A 23559-nucleotide genomic window follows, 5' to 3' on the forward strand; every position below is an offset into this window, starting at 1 on the left:
TATTTACCCTCTTGCTCCCTGGACATTTTAAACTTGTATAGCAACCGTCTCAGTCTCATCAACAGCCTTTCTTCAACTGAGGGGAAAACCCCGCAGTACCTCCAGAGCCGATAGCTCGAGGAAGGAGAGGGTGGGAGCGTGGGTGACCGCGAGACCCTTCCTGAGCATGAGCGCCAGGTAAAGGACTCCACTGGGAATCTGCAGGTTCCTCCATGGACATCCTGTGGAGCCAGAAGCCTCCACCCCATGAAGAATGACAACTGCCAGCCACTGCCTCGTAAGGAGATCGTCACCTGACTCGTCACCAAATGGAGCCCTGTCTCCAGGAAGCACTTTAATGAGGACACTCCTAGCTACTGAGCAGGGAAGGTGTTCAGAATCCTTTCAGCAGAGAGTCTAGAGTTGTCACCTCTCCTAATTCCCTGGAGCCACTCCAGCAGCTTTTCTGTGTCTCAAACACATCATCTCCCCACTTCTGCGAAGATTCATGCGCAGCTGCTCTTCAATTTTGGGCCTTAATGAAGGTCTGTCACCACTGTCCGGGCCGGAGGGGCCACAGCGCTTAGCCAGGGGCAGCCTCCTGCCGTAGAGAAACACGCAGACTTTAAAATAAATGGGAGCCCGTAAATACCTCTGACGGATCAGCAGGGACACAGCTGACTATGTAGAGCCTGGAACAGTGCAGCTAAAGCCCTGTGTTGGTCGCTGTTCGCTTTGGCAAGAGAGTGAAAGGAAACTGAAGAACCGGTGGAACTCGCACCCCGGCTCGCCGTCTCCGGTGGGGGGAGGTGAACCACAGGAACGTGCGTGGTTAAGGGAAACCCGCCGCCCTGGTGGGTGGGTGGGTGCTGTGCGGGGAGTGGGAGACAGGAAAGCTGATGTGTTGGGCTATTACCCTTGACTAGAGGATGCTCGGGCACCTCCGGGCGGGCTCGCTCGCTGTCAGAGCAGGGCCATGGCTGTGGCCACAGCCGGCGGATGCATCGGCTTGTCACCACTGGGGAAGCAGGCTGTGCGGCCCCTCTCTTTGCAGGGGCGGCTGGCTGCGGAGCGCAGAGCCCGCAGTGACGGGCAGCAGGCTTCCCTGGCCACGCGTGAGCTCCCGCGGTGAGCGGGACAGCAGGCGGGCGAGGCAGCCACACAGGATTCACAGCACACGGGAAGCCAAGGGGACCCAAACGCACCAGAAAGCTCCAGCAGGGAACTCGAGTGACCCGCATGCTCAGCCAGAAGCCTCTTCCTCCCACGTATCGCTGCCCCGCTCTGTGCATCGTCATCTCGCTAAAATAATAAAATGTCACCCAGCCACCACATCCAAGCTAAGACCTCAGTTTCCAAAAACCAGATTTTCCGTCTCTGAGCTCCCAACTGAATTCAAGCACTCGGCACTGAGGGATCACCATGGGCCTGCGTTTTGTTAAACCCCAGGTGCTGGGAAATAACCAAGCGCACCCCGGGTCCTGCCACTTGGGGAATCTCCAGTTTTCCCGGGAACATAGACCCAGTGGACTGTGTCCTTTGTTACTGAGCTTGTGAAATTCCTCTCCTGCTCCACCCTGCTGGCAACGACGGTGACCATGTATCCCTGAGACCCGGAAGGTGCACTGTGTTCCTGCGGGGGCTGCGTGACCCTTCTGCAAACCATTCATGACTCCTGCGCTTGGGCAGACAGGGAACAGGTCCGAGTTCAAGTCTGGCTGTGAGTGACTGTGGATACATTACTGAAGAGTCAGTGCAAATGAGCAACATTCAATGTTCCGCAGAGGTTTACTGTGCACCTACTGTGTGCCACACCCTGTTCTGGAAATTGGGACATATCACTAAACAGGCACAGGCCTTTGCCTGCCTGAAGCATGAATTCCAGTGGGAGAGACAGTAGAAGCATAAACAAGTCAGTGACAGGGCACGTTAGAAGGTGATGAATGCAAAAGCGCAGACATGGAGCAGTGGAAAGGTTTGGGAGGCTAGGTGGAGGGTGGAGCAGGGAGAGGTGCAACCTGAAACCAGGCGGTAGGTCTGCCTGAGAAGGTGAGATCTGAGCAAAGCCCTAAAGGAGCTGATGCACTGAGCCCAGGGGATGTCTGGGGAGTAGCATTTTCAGGCAGAGGTTACGGCCAGAGCGAGGGTTCTAGAGTGAGAGCCGGCCTCACTATGCAGACCCACAAGGACAGCTGCGTCGAGCAAGGAGAGCCCAGGAGAGGCCAGAGCTGTAACGGGGAGCCCAGGAGAGGTCAGAGCTGGGATGGGGAGCCCAGGAGAGGAGGCCAGAGCTGTAATGGGGAGCCCAGGAGAGGGGGCCAGAACAGTAACAGGGAGCCCAGGAAAGGAAGCCAGAGCAGTAATGGGGAAGCCAGGAGAGGAGGCCAGAGGAGTAATGGGGAGCCCAGGAGAGGAGACTGGAGCAGTAATGGAGAGCCCAGGAAAGGAGGCCAGAGCAGCAATGGGCAGACAGCTGGCGCTGGTCTGTGGGCCAGTGGGAGGGATACTGCTTTTACTCTGTAGGAAATGGGGAGCCATTATAGGGCTCTGAACAGGGACAAGATCTGGTTTGTGTTTTAAAAGAAAAACTAGAAATCAGAAACATCAGAACAGAAATGAGGAATCCCTTTAATGGGCCCATCAGTAGACTGGACACGGTCAAGGAAAGAATCAGTGAGTTTGAAACTATGTCAATAAAAATGTCCCTAAGTGAACTGTGAAGCAAAACACTGAAACAAAACCAGGACACCCAGAGACTGGGGGACAATATCAAAAGATGTAGCACATGCGTAATTGTGATATCAGAGGAAAATACCAAAGTAATAATAGCTGAGAACCTGCAAAATTAATGACAGACACCAAGACACAAATCTAGGTAACTCGAAGAACACCGAGCAGGATGAACACACACACACACACACACCCACGCACATACCCCACACACACCTCTAGGCATATTAAATTTAAAAGTTCAGGAAATCTGAATTAAGTATGTACTTTAGTTAATAACAACATCAATTTTGGTTCATTAATTGTGACAAATGCACTATACTAATGTAAAATGTTAAATGGGGCAACTGAGTCTGGAATATATGGGAACTCTATTATTTCCAAATCTTCTCTATAAACTTAAAATTATTTCAAAATAAGTTTATTTTTTTAAATGTGTTTTTGTTGATTTAAGAGAGAGGAAGGGAGAGAGAGAGAGAATTGAAACATCAATGATGAGAGTCATTGATCAGCTGCCTCCTGCACGCCCCCTACTGGAGATCAAGCCCGAAACCCGGGCATGTGCCCTGACTGGAAATCAAACTGTGACCTCCTGGTCCATGGGTGAATGCTCAACCACTGAGCCATGCCGGCCAGGAAAAATAAGTTTATTTTTTTTAAAAAACTTCTCTTTCTGGCCACTTTGTTAAGAGTAGGCTGCAAGGTAGTGAGGGTGGAAACAGGGAGGCCTTTTAGATTATTTCAGTAACTTAAGTGAGAGGTGGTGATACTAGGACCAAAATGCCAGCAGTGGAGGTGGTGAAACGGAGTAGAGACCTGATATATTTCCAAAGGTTTATCTCTGAGTAGGAGCTGAGAGAGAAATCAGGATTTCAGAGTGCCGACGGGGTAGCCTAGCTCTGCTGTCTGTAACTTTCCTGTCTCCCCCACTAGACTAAGCTCTACGTGGGAATTCCTACTGGAGCACCCCCATTCCTCAGACAGCTCAGGAAGCGGGCGTGGTGACACCCACTAGTCCCTAAACTGTAGCTGTCGAATCAAACTCTACACTTTGCGATGAGATACCGCCAGTCTCCCTACTTCTGTTTCGGGGTAGTCCCTCCCAAAGACTGACAACTCAACATCAAAGCAACTGTAACTCGCCCCTACTTACCTTACTCACGAAGAGACTTTATAAAATCTCCCTAATAATCTTCAGATTAATTGACGTTTGTATTTGACTTACTGATGAGTCCCACAACCCAACGCATACTCAGGCCGGCAGGTTATTTTGAACCTTTGAACTGATGTTATTATGAAACAGAGAGGAAACCGTGAGGCAATCTTCCTGAAGATTCCAGAATTATGAAACAGATCAATAAAGCTGACGAGTCCATTCTTCAACTCAGTGAGAAAGTAAACTAAAAATAAACTGAAGTGTAAAATGGAGCAGCGTTCAACATTATTTAGCCAAAAAGATGACACGGATGCCGCCACCGTATTTCAGGACAGTGAGAATGAGCCCACACAACTGCCCGGTGAGGGAGGAGGGTGCAGGTGTGACCACCCCAAACCCGAGGCGGGCAGACAGCCATGGGAAGGGGAAAACAACACTGCTGCCCGCGATGCCCTGGCCGGCATGGCAAGAATCCGTTCCCTCGTACAAAGGATCAAGCTCTGCATTCAAGTCTGGGGACGGTGGCACCACGCAAACACCAACACTCGCTCGCTGTTCACACCACAGATATTGGCATGTTGACCCCGGCACGAGCAGTGGACTGAGTCTTCTATACGCGAGAACGTCAAGTCTAAAGCCATCACCTCTTCCAGGCCAACGAAAGACCAACAGCTTACAGTGGCGTCACTGTGGAGTTCCTCTTGAAGCCAGCCCCACTGAACAGGTGCTGCGCGGCTCCCCCAGACACCCCCGTTTAACCACGCTGGCCGTGGCCGGCGACCAGGCTCGGTCCCCCGCACACAGGCGCGGAGGGCGCAGGGCACCCGGGGCCCTGCCCGGGGCGCGGAGGGTGCGAGGCAGGAGCGGCGCGGCGGCCCTGACTCGAAGGCTGACTACCTGCCGCCCCTGCCGCGTGCGTTCTCGCCGTGGCTTCTCCTCTGCTAAATCCAGTGTCCCCGTTTGGGGCTCGGGTTTTGGCCCCTGTGAAGCTCCGACAGTGCTGACCACTCCCTCCTGAGCCACGTCCTTGCGCACCACCGCACTGCGCTTCACCTTGCTCCACAGGTCGCTTCTCAATCCCTCTGGCTGCGTCTCCCCCTCTGCCCGCGCCCTCGATGCTGGGCAGCCTCGGCTGGAAGCGGTACGACCCTTTCGGAAGGATTCCCCGTCGAGGCCCTTCCCTGTGCATCCGGCTGACCCAGCAGTTCTGACCGGAACCCTGCTTCTGGAGCTCCGCACAGCAGGATGCTGGTATCCTGTTTGTGCCGTCAAATGCTGTGGCATCCGGCACTCCACGCCTGCCCTCTCCTCCTTCCCTCCCTGACTTAGGACTTCAGCTAGAACTCCAGGCCTCACTGACAAGAGGACACGCATCCCTGCGGCCACTGCTCCTTGTTCACAAAGGAGCACCTGACACAGAGGAGTCAGGGAGACTGTCTCCAGGGTTGCAGCTGAAGCCATGAGGAGAGATGCTTTCTCGTCTTTCTGGGCCCATTAGCGGTAAGAAAGCTGGAGGCCACAGTTACGTCACGTGGACAGAGCCAATCTAAGAATGAAGCCAAGGAGGAGAGATGGAGAAATAGAAACAGGATCTAGATGCTGCAATTTAAGCCTCTGGACCATCCAATCAGTTACGTGAACCATTAAATTCCCTTTTCAGATGAAGCCCCTTTCATTTTGGTTTCTGAAGTTCCAACTACCACAGAAAAAATCAGAAACAAATGACATGTCTTTCCATAGGGAAACGGCTGGTCAAATTATAGTATGTGCTGTGGAATATTATGCAGGCATCAAAAAGAGGAGGCAGTGTTATCTGTCATGGAAGTTCTCTCAGATATATTTTTCAGCAAAAAAGGCAGTAAAGTAAGTAAAGAAAAATCCCAATACTTTATGTGCATGTGTGGTGTGCACATGAGTGTGTGTATGTGTGTGCACGTGCACGCAAATACTTCGGAAAACAGAATGGAAGGAGTTATTCCAAAATATTTATAATAGTTATCATTAAAGAGAGGAGGAGATAAGGAGTGAGGGTATGTATACAGAGAGACTTCCTTTGGACTTTTCCATTGTTTTGTTAACTGTATTACAGCAACACATTTATGTATTATCCATGTAAACTGAAATACTGAAATGGAAAATAATCTCACTCCACAGGCCTTTACTTTGGTCATCACCACTTCTTATTCCACAGCTCAACACACCTAAACCAACTTATTTCCCCCCAAACGTCTTTTTCTCCCTAATCCAGTTAATGACACCACCCGGTCACTAGAGCGCTGGACCCCAGAGCTTCCCCAGGATGCGGCTCTTCCCCCGCAGCCCACTCCCCCAACCTCCAGCATCACTAGCTGTCACCCACGTGGCCTCCTGAACACCCCAAGTGTGTCCCTTCTCCTGTCCTCAGTGTTACACCACAGTTCAAGTTCTCACTGCCACTTGCCTGGATTATTACAACACTCTCCTACAATTTCCAGACTCCACGTGTTCCCACTTTTACTCCCTCCAGCCAAGAGGTGTTTCCGAAATGCAGCTCTGACCCCCTCACTCTGCTGAGCAGGAGTAAAGCCCAGACCCTGACGCTCCCGGTTCCGCTTCTCACCGCCCTCCTCCCGTGCTGTGACACTAATCAAAGTCTTGCCGTTCCCAGGACCTGCCGGACTTTCTCCTGCTCTCGGGCCTTCGCACATGCAGGTCCCTCCGTGTAGCTCCCCTTTCCCTGCCCTGCTTGCTGGACTCGCTGCCCCACTGTTCAAAGCTCACAGTAAGCATCACCGTTTCTGATCTTCCAGGTGGGACTCGGTGCCACTGGGAACCATTTTTAAGTGCCCTCTTGAAATTCTCTGCAACGGTCCCCTCCCGACGTACTTCACTGTAATTGTCTCTTTCCCTCCAGATGCCCCAGGCAGGGGAGGCGGCGTCCCAAGTACAGCCTCGGAGCAGACCCCCGCTCTGCCTTCTTACAGTGAGACCTCTGGGCAATGAACGGACCTTCTGGGCCACGAAGCTGTTGGGACTAGGCAGGTCAATGTGTGCAAAGTGCTGAAAGCTGCCTGGCCTGTGGAGAGCCCCAAATAGCACCGACGTCATTCTTCTTACTAGGGATCTCCGCCCCTGGTACGGTGCCCGGCACTCAAGGTGTGCCCAATAAAGAAATAATTACTTTCTTGAGCAAAGCATTTTAAACAAATACTCTGTAAAAGGATGCATTCCTAAATAGGTGGCTCCATTTCAATGCAAGACTTACCACCTGCACACAGAGAACAAAGGAAAACGCCGTTTAGAAACTCAGATTTCGAAGAGCTCGCACGTTAACTGCAGCCACCCAGGAGGCGCCGCTTGCGTGGCTCTGGCGCTGTTGCCCATAAAGCTTCGTCTGCACACAGCCTCACCCGTTCGTTTTAATTCCCTAAACTGCCCCGCGACGAGCCCACGGCCTGCAGAATTTCATGCTAATGCTTCTGGAAGTGCTGGCAGTTTCCCTCCAGCAGGAGTTTTGCAACTCCTGACTCAACAACTAAAATTTGCTAAAAATTTCAAGACAAAACAGTTTCTAAGAACTTCTTCTGGTCCAGTGGGAGAGCACGAAAGAGCCTTTGAGACCTGTGTTCCTGTCACAACCAAATATTCCTTGCTGCCAAATGTCTTCACCTGGAGTGTATTTACTGTCCCCTGAAGACCTAGGCATACCAGAAATGTTACAGATTAATTACGTCAATTAATCCTTGAAAGAGATGATGACTAATGGGGCAGAGGAGAGGAGGGAGAGGGACTGAGAGAACGCGGGGTGAGGAAGGATGCCTGGCTTTCAGAGATGAGCCCATGGGTGTGTGGCTGGAGTGCCACACCTGCCAGGACGGGCCCCGCGCCCACAAGCCCCGGACTCTCCTCTGGGAATGTCCCGCCCTCTATGTTGACACACGGGCGGGCGGCCCGGAGTCTTTCCTGGTAGGCTCTGGCCCTGGGACTCTACTTCATTTTCACCGGGCCTGGCAGAGGGAAGAGACCGGCCAACATTCACCTTCCAGGCCTCAGGGATTCGGGGGTCAGGGAGGCAGCGAGTAGCACCCTGGCAGGGTCCCCGGAGCCATCCACTCCTGACGCTCTGACCTCGCTCCGTAGGTCCAGTCTCTCTCCCTCCGAGGACCTGGATGCCCTGGAAGGTCTTCCATTCGCCTCCGCCCTCCTGTGGGTGGGGTCGGGCTAACCAACAAGGACTCTATTCTGCAGAACAGGAGCGGAGGGGGGGGGAGCCTTGGGGGTTCCTGCAAGGGTGAGAGAGCTTGTCATGAGCACGACTGAAGAGTCTACTGAACAAATAACATTCATATTGTACGATGAATGACCTTAGAGAGCAGTGCTGCCTGGAGGGTCCTAGAAGGCTCTACAAATGCACTAGCACCGTTTCAAAGCGCTGCTGAAGTAGGAGAAGGGTCAAGGCATCAGCGGGTTTGCAGGCAGGGTCTTCACAAGAAGCATCGGCTGTGGGACCCTGGTGCCGCCACTGTCTCCTGTCACTGATCCACGGGCCTTTTCCCCAGGAAGATCTCATTCCCCTCTGGGGGGAGGGGACAGGAGGGAGTCGGCACCGGAAGGGGTTCGGGTGCATCGGGACCGGCTCGCGACTCACTAGTCAGTAAGCTGAGTTTTCTAGCTTTTGTCTCATTTCCTTTCCGTGTTTGTTTGCTTTTAGACATAGCCATGATCTCCAGCCGAAAGGCGGACTATTCCAATTCTAAGTGCTGATGCTCCCTCGGTCAGAGGCGGGAAGAAGCTGCTTCCATGGTCCTGCCTGGAATTTTTAGTGTTTTCATTGGTGCCTCAAAAAGGCTGTGGCGGGTGGAAGTCAATGCCAGCAGCAAAGACATTTCCGTGGGCGTAGTTTGGGATGGTGTCACGGTAGGTCCCCCTCCCTCATGGTGCACAGGGTGCATGCAGTGGCCGCAGGGATGGGAAGGCACAAAGGCCACCGTGACTCTGTTTCCCTGGGCAGCCGGCCGTGTGCCGTCAGCGTGGCCTCTCGCAGCTGACCCGCAGGCACCCGTGGGGAGGGGCCCCGAGCTCCGGCAAACGCTCACCGCCGTGCCTGCCGCAGAAGCAGAGGCGCTCAGAAGCCACGCTCTTCAGACTGTTACCGCGAGAACCCCGTCCCTGCCCACTGCCCGTGGCAGGGCTTCTCCCTCCGCAGGCTGGACAGATCGGTGCGGAAAGCAGCCACGCCCCTTCCCATGTTAAACAGTGTGTCGCTTCACTCTCCATACGACGGCTTTAAAAACTCTGCCTTGTATTTGGAAAGCATGTTCTACTTAAAAAGTTCTTTTATAGTGCTGCTAATTAATCCTCACAACATACCCGGTGAGACTGGCATCATTATTTTCCGTTTTAAAGAAACTGAGGATCAGAAAGAAACACCGATATCACTATGTCGCACTATACGCAACGGCAGAGCCAGGCCGGCAGCCCGTCCGGCGCACTCTGCGTCTGATGATAAACAAGCTCTCACCCCCAGAGCAGTAACATTATTTACAATAACCTCATGAATGCTTTAGGGTCCTGAGATATAATGTTACACTGATTATGTGGATAATGGGAATTCATACGTCATCAAGGAAACAGGATTGGAAGCCTGCGATCTGAACCATCAAAAAAATGAGAGAAGTTTATCGAGACCCAACAGAACCGACGGAGAAGGAATGTGCGTGGGCAAGGCCGGTGTCCCAGAATCAGACGTGGAAACGGGGGACATGGGAACAGAGGAAGAGTAGGAGCCAGTGACAAGTGGCCCAAGGAAGGACTCGGACAACTGGAAAATCAGTGTCCAACCAGAGTTACCACAGGAAGCGCACATGCCGTGATGGGGTGACGTCAATTACTTAAGGGGTTTTTATCCAATAATATGAGAGTTTGAGTTTCTGTTCCCTAAAACAAGCAGAGAGAAAGCCAGAAGGAAAGGATAGGTAATAAAGATCAAAATTACTCCTGGCCAGTGTGGCCCCGTTGGTTGGAGCATTGTCCTGTACACTGAAAGGTTGTGAGTTCGAATCCCAGTCTCCGTGTGTACAGGAGGCAACCGATCAATGTTTCTCTCTATGTCCCTTCTTCTCTAAAATTTTTTTTTTTTTAAAAAGAGGTAAAATAATGAAGTTCTGGGGGGGGAAACCCCTCAGATATAAACATTATTAACTGAAAGGGGAAGTTGCTGGTTAAGTCAGTCTCAGGGCAGAAATCCGGCACGTGGAGAAGCCGGGGGGAAAGGCGTGGTCGTCACTCAGCCAAATAATCAAGATTGTTCCAAATTCCTCTCCACGTCCGTTTACAAACCTAGGCTGTTACGGTGCCTAGAACATGAGTCCCTCACATTGGGCATCAGACACCGTCCACACATCTGCCTGAACCATGGTTAGGATTTCTTGTGGCCCACATGGGACTTCACGGCGGGTGAAATCTGCCCTGAGACAAGCCGGGGGGGGCCCAGCTCTCGGTACCAGGTCTCAAATGTACCTCAAAGAGCAGAGTGCTTGCTAAGTAAAATAAGTCAATAAATAAATAAGTAAAAATAAAGTAAATTTTAAAAATTTAATGTCTGGTTGCTAACCTTTAATTCAGAGCATTTGAGACCTAGGCAAGTTCTATAAAGAGACTGTTAGAGACAAAGATCGTAAAATTTCAAGCAACACTAACGGCTAATTCATGTTAATTAGTGATTTGGGGCAAGTAACATGGTGTATTTATAGTCCACTGGGAATGTTCTCGAAAGGGCAGCAGGTGTGTAACATGCATATGTAATTCAGTTTAATTTCATGCTATAGTTTTAAAAAAATATTTAAGACCCCTGCAGCACGGGGTGAGCCGCGCCCTCGGGGCCGGGGACCGTGGCGCGCGCGGACTTGCCTTGCCGCACACGATGGACATGAGGAAGAAGTCCAGGAGGAAGCTCTCCGAGAGGCCGCGGTAGTCGAAGCGGAAGAAGAGGACGGTGAAGCCCAGGTGGACGAACTGGGGCGCCGGGTTGCAGAAGGAGGTCCGCAGCAGCTTCATGCCCGCCATGATCATCAGGAAGATGTCCCAGCTGTCGGCAGGGAACGAGAGAAGAGCGAGCGACAATGGGGCGCCAGCTGCGAGGCGAGCGACAGCGGCTAACGTGCACGCTGTAAACACAAAATGCCAAACTAGGGGACGGGGGGCTATGATGACTCTCACCTGGCAGAACAGTAAACTGAGTCTCAGAGCGGGGGTCACTTGTTCAAGCACTCACAGGGCGGAGCTGGGATTGAGACTCAGCCCCAAGGGACCCTCCAGCACAGGCTGCCACTAGAGGGGGTGCCATTCGGCCACATGCCTCTGATTGTCCGCAGGTCACAGGGCTCCTTGGAGCTTATCTGAAGACCCCCGGCAGTGACAGGTCCCATGGAGAGCTTGCAGGTAAGTGAGGGATCAGAGCACGCTGTCCCTGCTAGGTCTGCTCCATGTGTGCCTTTTATTATAAAAGAATCTTACTGAAGCGATAATGTAATGACGGTCAGTATTACATTCTGAAAAGATGGAAAAACCCACTATCTTAATAAAGCCATTTTTACTCTGGCATGTTAACAACTGGTGTTTTTCAGCATATCTGTCCTCCCAGTGAGCATAAGCTTCCCGGTCCTGCTTTCTTTCTGCTGAAAGCTGCACCATCGTTCTCCCCACGGCACAGGCCTTTGCGGTGAAGGAGCTGACCGCAGCCGTCAGCCACGGCAGGCAGGGCGTCCCTGTGAGGACTGGCTCCTGAACGCTCTCGTCCAGGGAGCGAGGTTAGTGACCCGTGCAGGGAGGAGCACGTGCTGTGTGTGCAGTTCCCCAGATTATGACGTCTAGTGACCAACCTACTGACCATGACACTGTGCATAGCTCAGGATGGCCTCACAAAGCTTCGCCCTGCCTGAGGCCTCAGTCTTTCTGCAGGAGGCTTTACCCATTTTAACCAGATCCCCCCAATCACAGCAGCATCTTTGGAAACTGGAAAGACAGAGGTGGAACGCTGTCCAGACAGTGCCGGCACTTGAAAGAGCGAGGTTTTCATTTTCTCGCTAAATACGTAAAACCAGATTTGTTCCTCAGTTTCCCTGGACCTAGAGGGATCCTGGGCTCTGACCTTAGGTCCCAGGAGGAGGGCATTTAAAACGTGTTTTCAAAGCCTTTGCATCTCTCAGGTGCAAAACTGTCATCTTGTCATCAAAAGGATCTCACGTCGGCAGCTCCATTTGCCGCGATCTGACTTTTCATACGCCGTCAGGTCTAGGGCTGTGGTTGTTCCCACTCTGCCGCCAGTGCCCCCAGTGAGGTTTGCCCGCAGCCCTTCTGAGAAACACTAGCCCTGGGTTACATGCAGGTCTGGGGAGAGTGGGGATGTTTTTGTAACTTCACGTAAAGCCCTCCGTGTTCCCGCGGTGAGGCTGACCACTGCTCCGCAACTCACCATCCTGTCCCAGTGGACAGCGATGCTGTGGTGAAAACCCAGTGGGAAAGCCTGGCCGTGGGCCCAGCTGCCCTTGACAACAGCCCAGGGTTCAAGAACTCCCCTGGGATAGCCAAAGCGCTTGCAGGGACCCCAGTGACAAGCATCTCAAGACTAGGAATATTTTGACTTTCAGGGGAGATGGGTGATTTCTGGGTTATTCAGGCCATATTTAGATAAGGGTTAACTCTGAACTTTCTGTTTTCTGGGACTGTGGTTCCAATGGACAGTACTCATGTCTAATAACCATGACCGGTTATGGCTATGGCAGATCTAAAGGACTGGTGGTAGGGCCTTTATAACATGGTAATGATAATGGTTTCAGTTCCAGATTCATAGACTTTCACAGCTTAGCTGACGGTTTCATAAAGGTTTACATAAATCAGTGAACAATGGCCTGGGACAGCTGTAAGCATCCATTTAGGTCAGGCTGGGAAATATAAATACCTAACAAGAAATCACGATTCCCCCACCCGGTCATCCATCCATCCATCCATCCATCCATCACCGCTTACTAGGGGTTGGTATTGAAACCTGAATAACAAATGGTGCCTGCTATTAACCAGCTCGCTCTCTGACCATCTGCCACAGTGGTTCTCAATGGAGGAGGCTTGCAGAGTTCAGAGCAGGTCTGTAGGTGAGGCTGGTGCATGGACTCCTGCCATCTGTCTGAAACAGCCGGCCTAGTGGGGTGCTTGGAATCTCGGGGTGCTTGGAATCTCGGGAGGCTTTGTTTTTAAGTCTTCAGATGGATGCCTCAAGAATCCAAAGAAACTGTCAGCTATGGATTCTGAGAAAAATAATGTGGGTGTCATCTGGAAGTTGAGAACCTGGAGGTACAGAGGTAAGGTGATACTTTCTGTCTTTAGTGTCTGGGAAAAAATTACAGAGATTAGACTTCAAGCGGGGCTCTCTTCGAACTGTTCACTTGAGTCTGTCTAATTCGCGGCCTTTGTCCCTCTTCTGCCAACAGCCAGAGCTGCTTGGTCTCAACCTGCAGGTGCAGCTCCAGGGCTGGTCCTGATGCTGGAGCGGGGGGGCCTGAAACCCTTCAGCTGGATGCCCCAGGCAGCCCTGGTACCGTCTTTGCTACTTTGGTTGTGACTGCGAGCCCTCACTCTGGAAATGGAGCATCTGCCCCATTCTAGGGGGTCATCCCGGGGTCAGCCAGGATAGCACCACACTGGAAACACCTGCCACAGAGGACTTCATGTTCTAGAGGCGCGTCAGCCCCGGGACTGGGCCCCACCCAGACTCTCTAGGAGCTCCATAGTCCCACTGGCCGCCTTCTTCATCCAGTGAGGCTCTTTGCATCCCTGGACCTGAAGCCTAGGATTCTAAGAACCACAGACATGGACTTCTTGGCCTTGCCTAACTGAGCCAGGTCAGGAAGGTGACAGAATCATTTCTTTCAGTGTCTGCCTCGTGCGCCATGGACCTGCTCCAAGTCCAGCATTCACACGCCTCTGAGCTTAGCTTGCTCAGCCTCTGGCAAATGTTCATGAATTTGTCCTCATGTCGCCCTAAAAGGAGGAGCAGATGTGAGCTCGTCTGCTTGGGATTACACATCAGGGTTGGCTTGGGCACACGGTGTTTAAGCCACGTGACTAATAAGCAAATCTGGGAAAAGATCCCCAACAACTTATTGGACCAGAAACTTTTAGTCAGGGAGACAAATCCTCAGACAATTCAGGAGATTTCCATTGTAAATTCAGTTAACTCGAATATATGACACCAATAACTCAACTGTGCATTGCCAATGCTGTGCAAAGCACAGGTATCCTGATGACACGAGGCCTCTGTGCTCCACTTTTGTAGCTGTGGCACTTCTCCTGATAAATGAAGACAGAGCAAGGACATCCCCTCAAGCACAAATGACGGAGTATTTGCTAAATGAAATGACATGAGGCAGGAACTCCAGGAACCCGGTGTCGCACTGGGCTTCCGACCTCGTATCAGCGCTCACTGACTAAGTCTGCAGCATGATTTTCAAATCTACTGACATTTATCACAACATCACTTCAAGCAGATCCAACTTCATGTGCACCCCGGTCACTCTACACATACCCGTCCAGCTCTAGCCAGTTTGAGAAAGACCCCTGGGAGCTGACTTCCGCTGCAGCCTCTCTGGAGAAAATGCACTAGGCTTTCAAAACGTGAGCCCAATCATTAGGAGAGTAAACCATTTCCACTTACTGGGTCCCAAGTCTCCGATAATTGCTTATTGAAAATGCATCAATAGTGACGGCATTCAGGATGATTGCCGGATACAAGATATATTTTTCAAAACACTGAAGCCAAACGTAGAGTCTTTCGAACCACATTAAATGGGCCACATCTGAAAGAAACACAAAAGTCACTTAGAACAACCACTGATCAAGCATCTGTCTTTAAGTACATGTGATAATTAGTAATATCTCCTCTTTAATTCCAAAGCTGCTGGTTCGGAACTCCAGACACTCAACATGGTGGACCAATGTTCTTTCCAGGCAGCGTTTCCTAGCTCTCTTTCTACATAGCTCATAAATAATATACAGCACTGATTTTCAACTGGTGTCCCACAAGAATTTTTAAAACACGCAATATCTGACTATTTAGCCAGGGACACTGACCTCCTTTCTCTTAGATTGTCAAATAAAAAAATGACAACAGCCAGCACAACAATAACTGCAGTGTGAATGAATAATAATTATATCTACTTTTTTGTCAGATTGGCAAAATATATATTTTGTTGTGCCGCAGAATTTAAGTAATTAGTTTATTTGTGCCAAGAGATGAAAAAGGTTGAAAATTGCTGATATATAGAAATATAGGCCTGTACCCCAATTTCTCAGGCCAGTCGATTTTTCCAAATATAATTATTACTGGGATCAATGAAATAACACCCACATAACATCAAGGCATCTCAGAGTGAGTAAGGGTAGAAAGCAAAGGATGAAGAATTGGAAAAAGAACCATGAGCCCATCTTCTCTTAAGCTTGGGGTCACTTGTGAGGTTGGCGCTAGTTTCTGGGCTCTTGTCTCCCTTCTTTTAGCCTTTTAATCCACAATGAAATTTCTGGGCAACATATGCAAATAAGAGAAAGCCAATCCCCAACCCCCTATGACTATGAATATATTACATTCTAGTGTGATTTCCCACCAAGAGTGCCCATGAAGAGTGAAGTCCTTGCACGCGGGGCTAAGCTTTTAAGTCAGGCCAACCAGGGTCTGCACTGAGACTCTACCAGGCACTGGTGAGTGGTCGTGGACAATTATCTGCATCTTTCTGAGCCCCAGTTCTGCGTGTCCCGCCCATCCTCTGGGTCATGTCTGCATCCTACCACTCACGGCAGAGGAGACACCTGCTCTCCTCCCCGGGATGGGTCGTGTGGAATGTGTCCTTGCAGGGACTCTCATGATCTCTGAGGACTTTTCTCTCTGGGAGCGGCTGTGACTGGTCCGATTGGTCAGAGCACAGATTTCCATAGGCCATGGAACCAGGGTGGAAAATACTTGGTCCCTGCCTCCAGGCTGCAGGACAAGAGCCCGAGCCCTCCGCTGCTGCCCACCTCCGTGAGGACAGCACACCAGGTTCAGGTCCAGGGTCCTCCAGGGTGCCCACCTCACCCCCTGCAGGATTCGTCTGCCTGACAGTAACCGCGAGGCTGAGGCCGACCTCACCCTGTCGGGTGGCTGGAGAATGAACCAGATGTGCTAGGGACGCGGTTCTCTCCAAAGCGAGTCTCAAAGTCTCCGTCTGCAAACCTGATGGAAGGCAACTCCACCAAACTGCTGGGATCACTCTCTTCAACAATTTATAATAAAACCCAATCATCTACAGTAAAGAATCGAGAGAGCCGCGTCGCTTCCAGGCCCCTGGGATGACACAAGGAGCGACTGATGGAAGAGAACAGCTCCCACCCACCACACAGTGACCCGCAGTTATGTCAGGAGCTGTCCCCTCAACCTGGGAGACCAAGTGCTGCTTCCAACACTCTTCACTGGGACTCTACATAGAGGGTCTCGGGAAGCAACACACACGCACACACAACTTCGGGAAACGATTGTTCACCTTCTTCTTTATATGGGTGACACTTCTACATAAGAATGTACTCTTTTATGACTCAAGAACTCTCTTCATTTGATTAAAAATATGAGGAGTGGCTTGACATTCAGAAATCTCACTTGTCAAGAATTAATCTGAATGTGAGGAGAGGTGAGGATGGAGAGAGGGAAATACTCTGTGACACAGGAAATAATAAGAAACAACACCCCAACTAAGCAGGAGAAAAGTGCTATGAAAAAGTATCAAGATAACAATTTTCAAAATTAATGATAAATGAGGCTGGAAGGAAGAGTTGGAGGAAAATTAAGTCCCAAAAGTACAATGTTTGGTAGGACTCAACGTAGGGTATTCTCACGGCTAATGTGTAATGCTTCCTGGTGTAGATTTGAAAATGGGTTATTTCACAGGAAATGAAGTTTTTGATATATAATTAATAAAATGTAGGTATAGTATATATTTTACATATAGATAAAAGGGTTTTTAATCTCTTGCGAAAGTGCATGAAAATTTTAAAAAACAAATCTTCAAGATCCCCCCCATTCCCTCTAAGCAAATGACTTTGACCCCAACTTCTTAGAGAAAACGGAGGCTGTGAGGCACAAGGTCCCTCACTTTCCCAACCTCTTAACTGCAGATGTACCTTTATTCCCACCCACGTCCCTGCTCCTGAGGCTGAGCCCCCATCGATGGGTCCCCTTTTTCCTGACATCTGGGCCAGTAGTCGCTGCCCCGACTCACCGGTAGCCCCTTAATGGCTGGTCGCCAGATCCCGGCCTTTGCCAAGTTGAAAAGCGCCTCGGCCTGCATCTCTGTCCAGCACCCACTCGTGTCTGCACAGCCCAGCTTCCTGGAAAGGCTGCCAGCGCCTGACACCCAGCCTCCTTCCTCCAGCCTCCTGCCTCCTGCCTTCTGCCTCCAGCCTCCTGCCTCCTGCCTCCTGCCTCCTGCCTCCGGGGGAAACTTCTGCCCCGGGTGTTTGAGGCTGTGCTTGGCAAGGCCACTCTCAACTCCTAAGGGGAACAAAACTGATACTTCTGGGTCTGTCCTACGGCTCCTTCCTGAGGCGGGAAACATCACAACCCTTCCTTCCTTTTAAAGCTCTGTCCCCGTTCCTGCAACTCCGGCTCCTGCTCAAACCTTTAGCACGAGGCTCCTCAGTCCCTGCCTTTGGTCACCTGCTTTCCTTGGACGTGTCATTTTTCTCATTTTCTTGAGCTGATATCCCCACACCCATAACCTTCATTATTACCCCTGATGACACACCCTTGAGCACCTGGACTGAGAAGCACTGTAAAAGTCCCCACACCCACGTACAGTCACTGCCCACGGGGAACCGAGGCCCAAGCCCTGATCACCAGTGTCTGCCCACCATTCTTCGGTGCCCTTTGCTCGCCGTGGTTTGTGAGGCTCCTTCACACTTTTTAGCGTAGCTGTCACTTTTCGCTGTCACCACTAGTTGTCTGCTACACGAATACTGTCCACTTTTCCAGTCTGCTGTTCGTGGGCACTGGGTTGGCCTCCAGCTTACACCTGTGATGGGAGTGCTCCCCAACATCCTTGTGCGTGTTGCTCAGCGGATGTGCGCATTCTTGGGGGTGTGTGGAACTGCCGGGTTATCGGTGTGTGCGCAGAAGGCTCCGGGAGATGCGCCACACAGTTCTCTGGCACAGTTCTCTGTGCCAGTTTACAGGCCCACAAACACAGCACGCGTGCTTTCCGTTTGTGCCAGATCCTTGCCAATGCTTCCTAGGTCTGTGTCTTTAGTCAGGTAGGTGCATTGGGAAAAGCTCCCATTTTATGGGCTGCTTTTCACTCACTTAATAGTATCTTTTGTAGAAAAGACGTATTTAATTTTAATAGGCTCCGACTTCTCGGTTGTTTGGGTTTTTTTTTTCCTTTTAGAGTCTGTGGTGTTTTGTTTCAAAGGCCAAGATCATGAGCACATTCCTGTTTCCCTCTGAGACACTTGCTTTCCTTTCCCCATTCAGGTCTGCCAGCTGCCCAGAGCTGATCACTGCGTGTACTGTAAGGGGTTGGGCTTGTTTCCACGTGGACATCTAATTGACCATCACCGCTCATTTGAAGGAACTCCTACCTCCCTGGCACTGCAGTGAACCCTGGTATTTTACAGGCCTTTGCACGTGCTGGAGGCTTCCTGGAATGTCCGTCCACATCTCCTACGTGAGAAATGCCTCATCTCCTCACAGCACCGGCATCCTGCCATCTGGAATTCTCCTCAACCGCTCCAGCTCCCTTGCTGCTCCCAGCGGGGGCTCTAGGGCAGAGCGTTCGAGGCGTCCATCCCAGGGTCACCCACACTGACACTGTTTGGGACTGCCAGCACATGGTGATAGTAAAGAGGAGTTCAGTTTCTAATTGGTTTTATTATTGATTCCAAATTCTTTACAAATAATACCCACCCCCCTTCCCACCTGCTCCCTGCAGACCCAGCCTCCTACCCTCCTTGATGCCCCATGCCACTGCCAGGTGCCCAGTGTTAGGCATCTGCTGGACACTGAGCCAGGCTTTCTGTACCCTGTGAATTCTGCAATGATACCACCTGTCACATCATAGAGTAAGTATTCATTTTAATACTAATCTCACTAGATCATGAGTTTGTCAGGAGTCCGTGCTATGTCTTAAGTGGTTTAGTGTTTTAAGCATCCAGCAGAATGCCTCCTGGCTTGGAGTGAGGGCTCAGTAAATGTTCATTTCTTATCATTTTTAGTGGCTGGGGAACTCAGGAGAATGGAATTGAACAAAGAAGAACTAAAATGCAGCCTATTAGAATTATTTTTTTGATTACAAAACAAAAATCATTTTAACTATGACATTTCCCATTTCAGTCTCTCATAAAATACCACCAGTTAGTCAGGTTTCCTTCTCTACGAAATCACTTTTTCTGATTTCTCAATTTGTAAGAGATCAACAGTGTCAGATTGAGGCTATCGCATCAAGTGCAATTCAGCCGGCTTACAAAACACATTACACAGTTCTGTCAACATCCGTCACCAGTCAGAGAAACACGACCACCTCAGCGAGATTCCTGCAATAATATGTAAATTAAGGGAAGTAAAAGCCAACCTCATCCCGTGGTGCTGATGGAAAAACACTTGAATTAAAAGATACGTTTGAGTGGCTCGTGGCCGTGCAGGCCCCAGGTACCTTGGGGGGGGGGGGGTCAGACTTGCAAACGTTCGTCACATTTACTTTTAGAAGAAGACTTTCTCTAGTGAGGGGGCATAAGGCTGACTCGGTGCAGGGACACACTCCCATTCCAGTTTATAAGGATTTACTGCAGGTAATGGTAACAAAGATGGGTTTGCCGTAAGAATTCCCACTCGCCCACCCTAGGAACACATAAAGCAATGGATTTCAAGAAGTACAGAAATCCCTAATAATCTCCGAACTCACCATCCATGGCTTCCCAAATGTTTGAAGGTGAAAATACTTATTCAGTGAAACGTTCACTGTGTGTGTGTGTGTGTGAGTGTGAGGTGTGTGAGTGTGTGTGCCTGTGTGTGTGTGAATGTGTGAATGAGTGAGGTGTGTGTGTGACTGTGAATGAGTGTGTGTGGGTGTGAGGTATGTGTGTGTGTGACTGTGTGAATGAGTGTGTGTGTGAGGTGAGTGTGTGTGTGACTGTGTGAATGAGTGTGTGTGTGTGACTGTGTGAATGAGTGTGTGTGTGAGGTATGTGTGTGTGTGACTGTGTGAATGAGTGTGTGTGTGTGTGAGGTGTGTGTGTGTGTGACTGTGTGAATGAGTATGTGTGGGTGTGAGGTGTGTGTGTGTGTGACTGTGTGAATGAGTGTGTGTGTGAGGTGAGTGTGTGTGTGACTGTGTGAATGAGTGTGTGTGTGAGGTATGTGTGTGTGTGACTGTGTGAATGAGTGTGTGTGTGTGTGAGGTGTGTGTGTGTGTGACTGTGTGAATGAGTATGTGTGGGTGTGAGGTGTGTGTGGGTGTGAGGTGAATGTGTGTGTGAGGTGTGTGTGTGTGTGACTGTGAATGAGTGTGTGTGTGTGTGAGGTGTGTGTGTGTGTGACTGTGAATGAGTGTGTGTGTGTGAGGTGAGTGTGTGTGTGGGTGTGAGGTATGTGTGTGTGTGACTGTGAATGAGTGTGTGTGGGTGTGAGGTATGTGTGTGTGTGACTGAATGAGTGTGTGTGGGTGTGAGGTATGTGTGTGTGTGACTGTGTGAATGAGTGTGTGTGTGTGAGGTGAGTGTGTGTGTGACTGTGTGAATGAGTGTGTGTGTGTGACTGTGTGAATGAGTGTGTGTGTGAGGTATGTGTGTGTGTGACTGTGTGAATGAGTGTGTGTGTGAGGTATGTGTGTGTGTGACTGTGTGAATGAGTGTGTGTGTGAGGTATGTGTGTGTGTGACTGTGTGAATGAGTGTGTGGGTGTGAGGTGAGTGTGTGTGTGACTGTGAATGAGTGTGTGTGGGTGTGAGGTATGTGTGTGTGTGACTGTGAATGAGTGTGTGTGGGTGTGAGGTATGTGTGTGTGTGACTGTGTGAATGAGTGTGTGTGTGAGGTATGTGTGTGTGTGACTGTGTGAATGAGTGTGTGTGTGTGTGAGGTGTGTGTGTGTGTGACTGTGTGAATGAGTGTGTGTGTGTGTGAGGTGTGTGTGTGTGTGACTGTGTGAATGAGTGTGTGTGGGTGTGAGGTGAGTGTGTGTGGGTGTGAGGTATGTGTGTGTGTGACTGTGAATGAGTGTGTGTGACTGTGTGAATGAGTGTGTGTGGGTGTGAGGTATGTGTGTGTGTGACTGTGAATGAGTGTGTGTGTGTGTGTGAAACTATACCACAGACACAACTTTAAGGCACGTGGCTGACATTCAGGCCCCAGGAGGTCTTGGACCCAGCACCAGCCTGCTGTCCGACCTCGGCCCAGCGGGTCGCAGTCCCATTTGTGAACAGTTAAGGCCCAGGGTCTTGAGTTAATAACTGGGTCTCCTGTGAGACGGAATCAAGGTGACAGCTACGAAGGTCTATGCTGAACTTTTGAAAGGTAAACAGAACTGTAGGGAACTAGGAACCGATTCGTTCCTAAGTTACTCAAACCTTTACTGCTTTTTAACAGCTCCCTTGGTCGGAGTCGGGAAGAAGGCGGAGCTGGGAGGCCAGCTGCCTGCATAATTCCGCGCTGGTCCCCTGCTGCGGCGCCTCGGGGACGTGCAGGTGACAGCCGCCGACACGTAGACGTGGGGCAGAAGCGGCCACACGCCTCCCTCCGGCCCTGAACGCCAGCTGAGGCCAGCGGTCGCATCTCAGCGCCTGCACGCACACAGCAGCGCGGCGAAGCGCACGGTGTGCTGCGCGGCCGTCTCATCAAGACCCACCCGGGCAGGTCTCCCCGCGGCCGTCTCATCAAGACCCACCCGGGCAGGTCTCCCCGCGGCCGTCTCATCAACACCCACCCGGGCAGGTCTCCCCGCGGCCGTCTCATCAACACCCACCCGGGCAGGTCTCCCCGCGGCCGTCTCATCAAGACCCACCCGGGCAGGTCTCCCCGCGGCCGTCTCATCAAGACCCACCCGGGCAGGTCTCCCCGCGGCCGTCTCATCAACACCCACCCGGGCAGGTCTCCCCGCGGCCGCGTCTCATTAAGACCCACCCGGGCAGGTCCCCCCGCGGCCGCGTCTCATCAAGACCCACCCGGGCAGGTCTCCCCGCGGCCGCGTCTCATCAAGACCCACCCGGGCAGGTCTCCCGGGCTCAGCACGGCCTGGAAGCTTAGAACAAATGTCCCGGAGTGACGAGGCAAAGAAGGGCCAGGAGCCACCGACTCCCAACTCGGACTTCAGGTTCTGCTAACCTGTCTACTGACAGAAAATTAATTTTAATTTCATTCCTATTTATCTCTAGAGTCCCTTCTACCAAGTTCAGTTATTTATTCCGAGGAAATGTCACACTGTCTGAATTGTAGAAAACACTTAACAGATAAATCAAACTCTGTACTGCATGTTTCTGTTTGGGAGTCGAGGGGCAACAATGGAAAAGATGAATAATAATGTAGAAGGAAGTTAAACAAAGTGTGAGTCCAGAATTCTGAATTCCAACCGACTCAAACAATCCTTTTTACAGGGTGACCATAAAAAGCTAATAAAAAGAAAGCTTACGAATGCAATAACATGATAAATATGTTTCTTAAGTCCCCAAACTGTCTCAATATTCATACAAAGTCAAGTTAAAGAAAATCCTTGACATGATATTTTATAACTGCCTTTCTGTAATGTCCCAAATATGCAAAGAGACCATAAAAAGGTGTTGCTTTAGCATTATGATGTCTCTTTTCCCTGGGATATTAGGCCCTTGAGAAAAAGAATGCAGACTAACTAGGCCGTTTACAAGTTTATATATGACTTATTACGACTGAACACTTTAAATTTTCTCAAAGGCTTTTCGGGCTGCGTTTCCTGTAGATGCTTATGTTACTAAACCAAGTCTTTCTCAATAACTAAAAGTTAACCCAAAATCCTCAGGATGTTTTTATCTTTAAGAGGACAATTTTCTTGAATATGAATCTTGAATTATGATTTAAGCTGCAAGGATACAAGGCTTCCTACCTCACAGGGGCCCGATGTGTTCACAGCGTTTCCATGCGGATGCAGCTCAGTCCCACTGGCTGTCACCCTGAGGCGTCTGAGACAGGGACCCTGCAGAGTGCAATGACCATCCCGCTGGGAGCGTCTCCATACTACGGGCGACTGCTTCTTCCTGCAAGCCCTTCTCTCTTCACCTTTCCTGCTGCGCCAAACCTCAGAATGTCAAGCCCTTAGTCCTAACACGTGCCCAGGTCACGGTTCATCCTTAGCGACAGGCTTCACTTCCCAAAGCAGTAGCTGAACTGAGGGTAAGTAATCAGGAGGGTAAGTATCCTCCTCAAATGTAAAGCAATCACAGCGCCCTGCCGCTCAAAGCCCTGTAATTCTGTTTAGGGTGAACCCGGACTTTGGGTGGTGGGCACACAGAGCAAGATACAGACCTTGTAACATAGAAACACACACCTGAAACCTGTATGTTCATATTAACCACTGTCACCCCAATAACTTTAATAAAGTGCTATAAAAAAGAAAAAAACCCAGGGTCCTCCTGACCTTTCGGTCCCCTTTGGCCAATGCGGGGGGTGCCTGTGGCTTCTT

The 23559-nt window shown here is 50.6% G+C and overlaps 1 protein-coding gene across 1 annotated transcript in view; it reads right to left on the reverse strand.

Annotated features, from left to right (window-relative positions):
• Window positions 1–23559, reverse strand: part of PCNX2 (pecanex 2) — a 194611-nt gene that overhangs the window by 77075 nt on the left and 93977 nt on the right. The window contains exons 20-21 of the mRNA XM_081123781.1: window positions 14553–14694; window positions 10754–10931 (exon numbers count right to left, since the gene is read on the reverse strand). Coding sequence (XP_080979907.1) covers window positions 10754–10931; window positions 14553–14694 — 320 coding nt within the window. The remainder of the gene's footprint in view (window positions 1–10753; window positions 10932–14552; window positions 14695–23559) is intronic.

Source organism: Miniopterus schreibersii, assembly GCF_964146895.1.
Source record: "Miniopterus schreibersii genome assembly, chromosome: 21".
NCBI classification, from domain to species: Eukaryota; Metazoa; Chordata; class Mammalia; order Chiroptera; family Miniopteridae; genus Miniopterus; species Miniopterus schreibersii.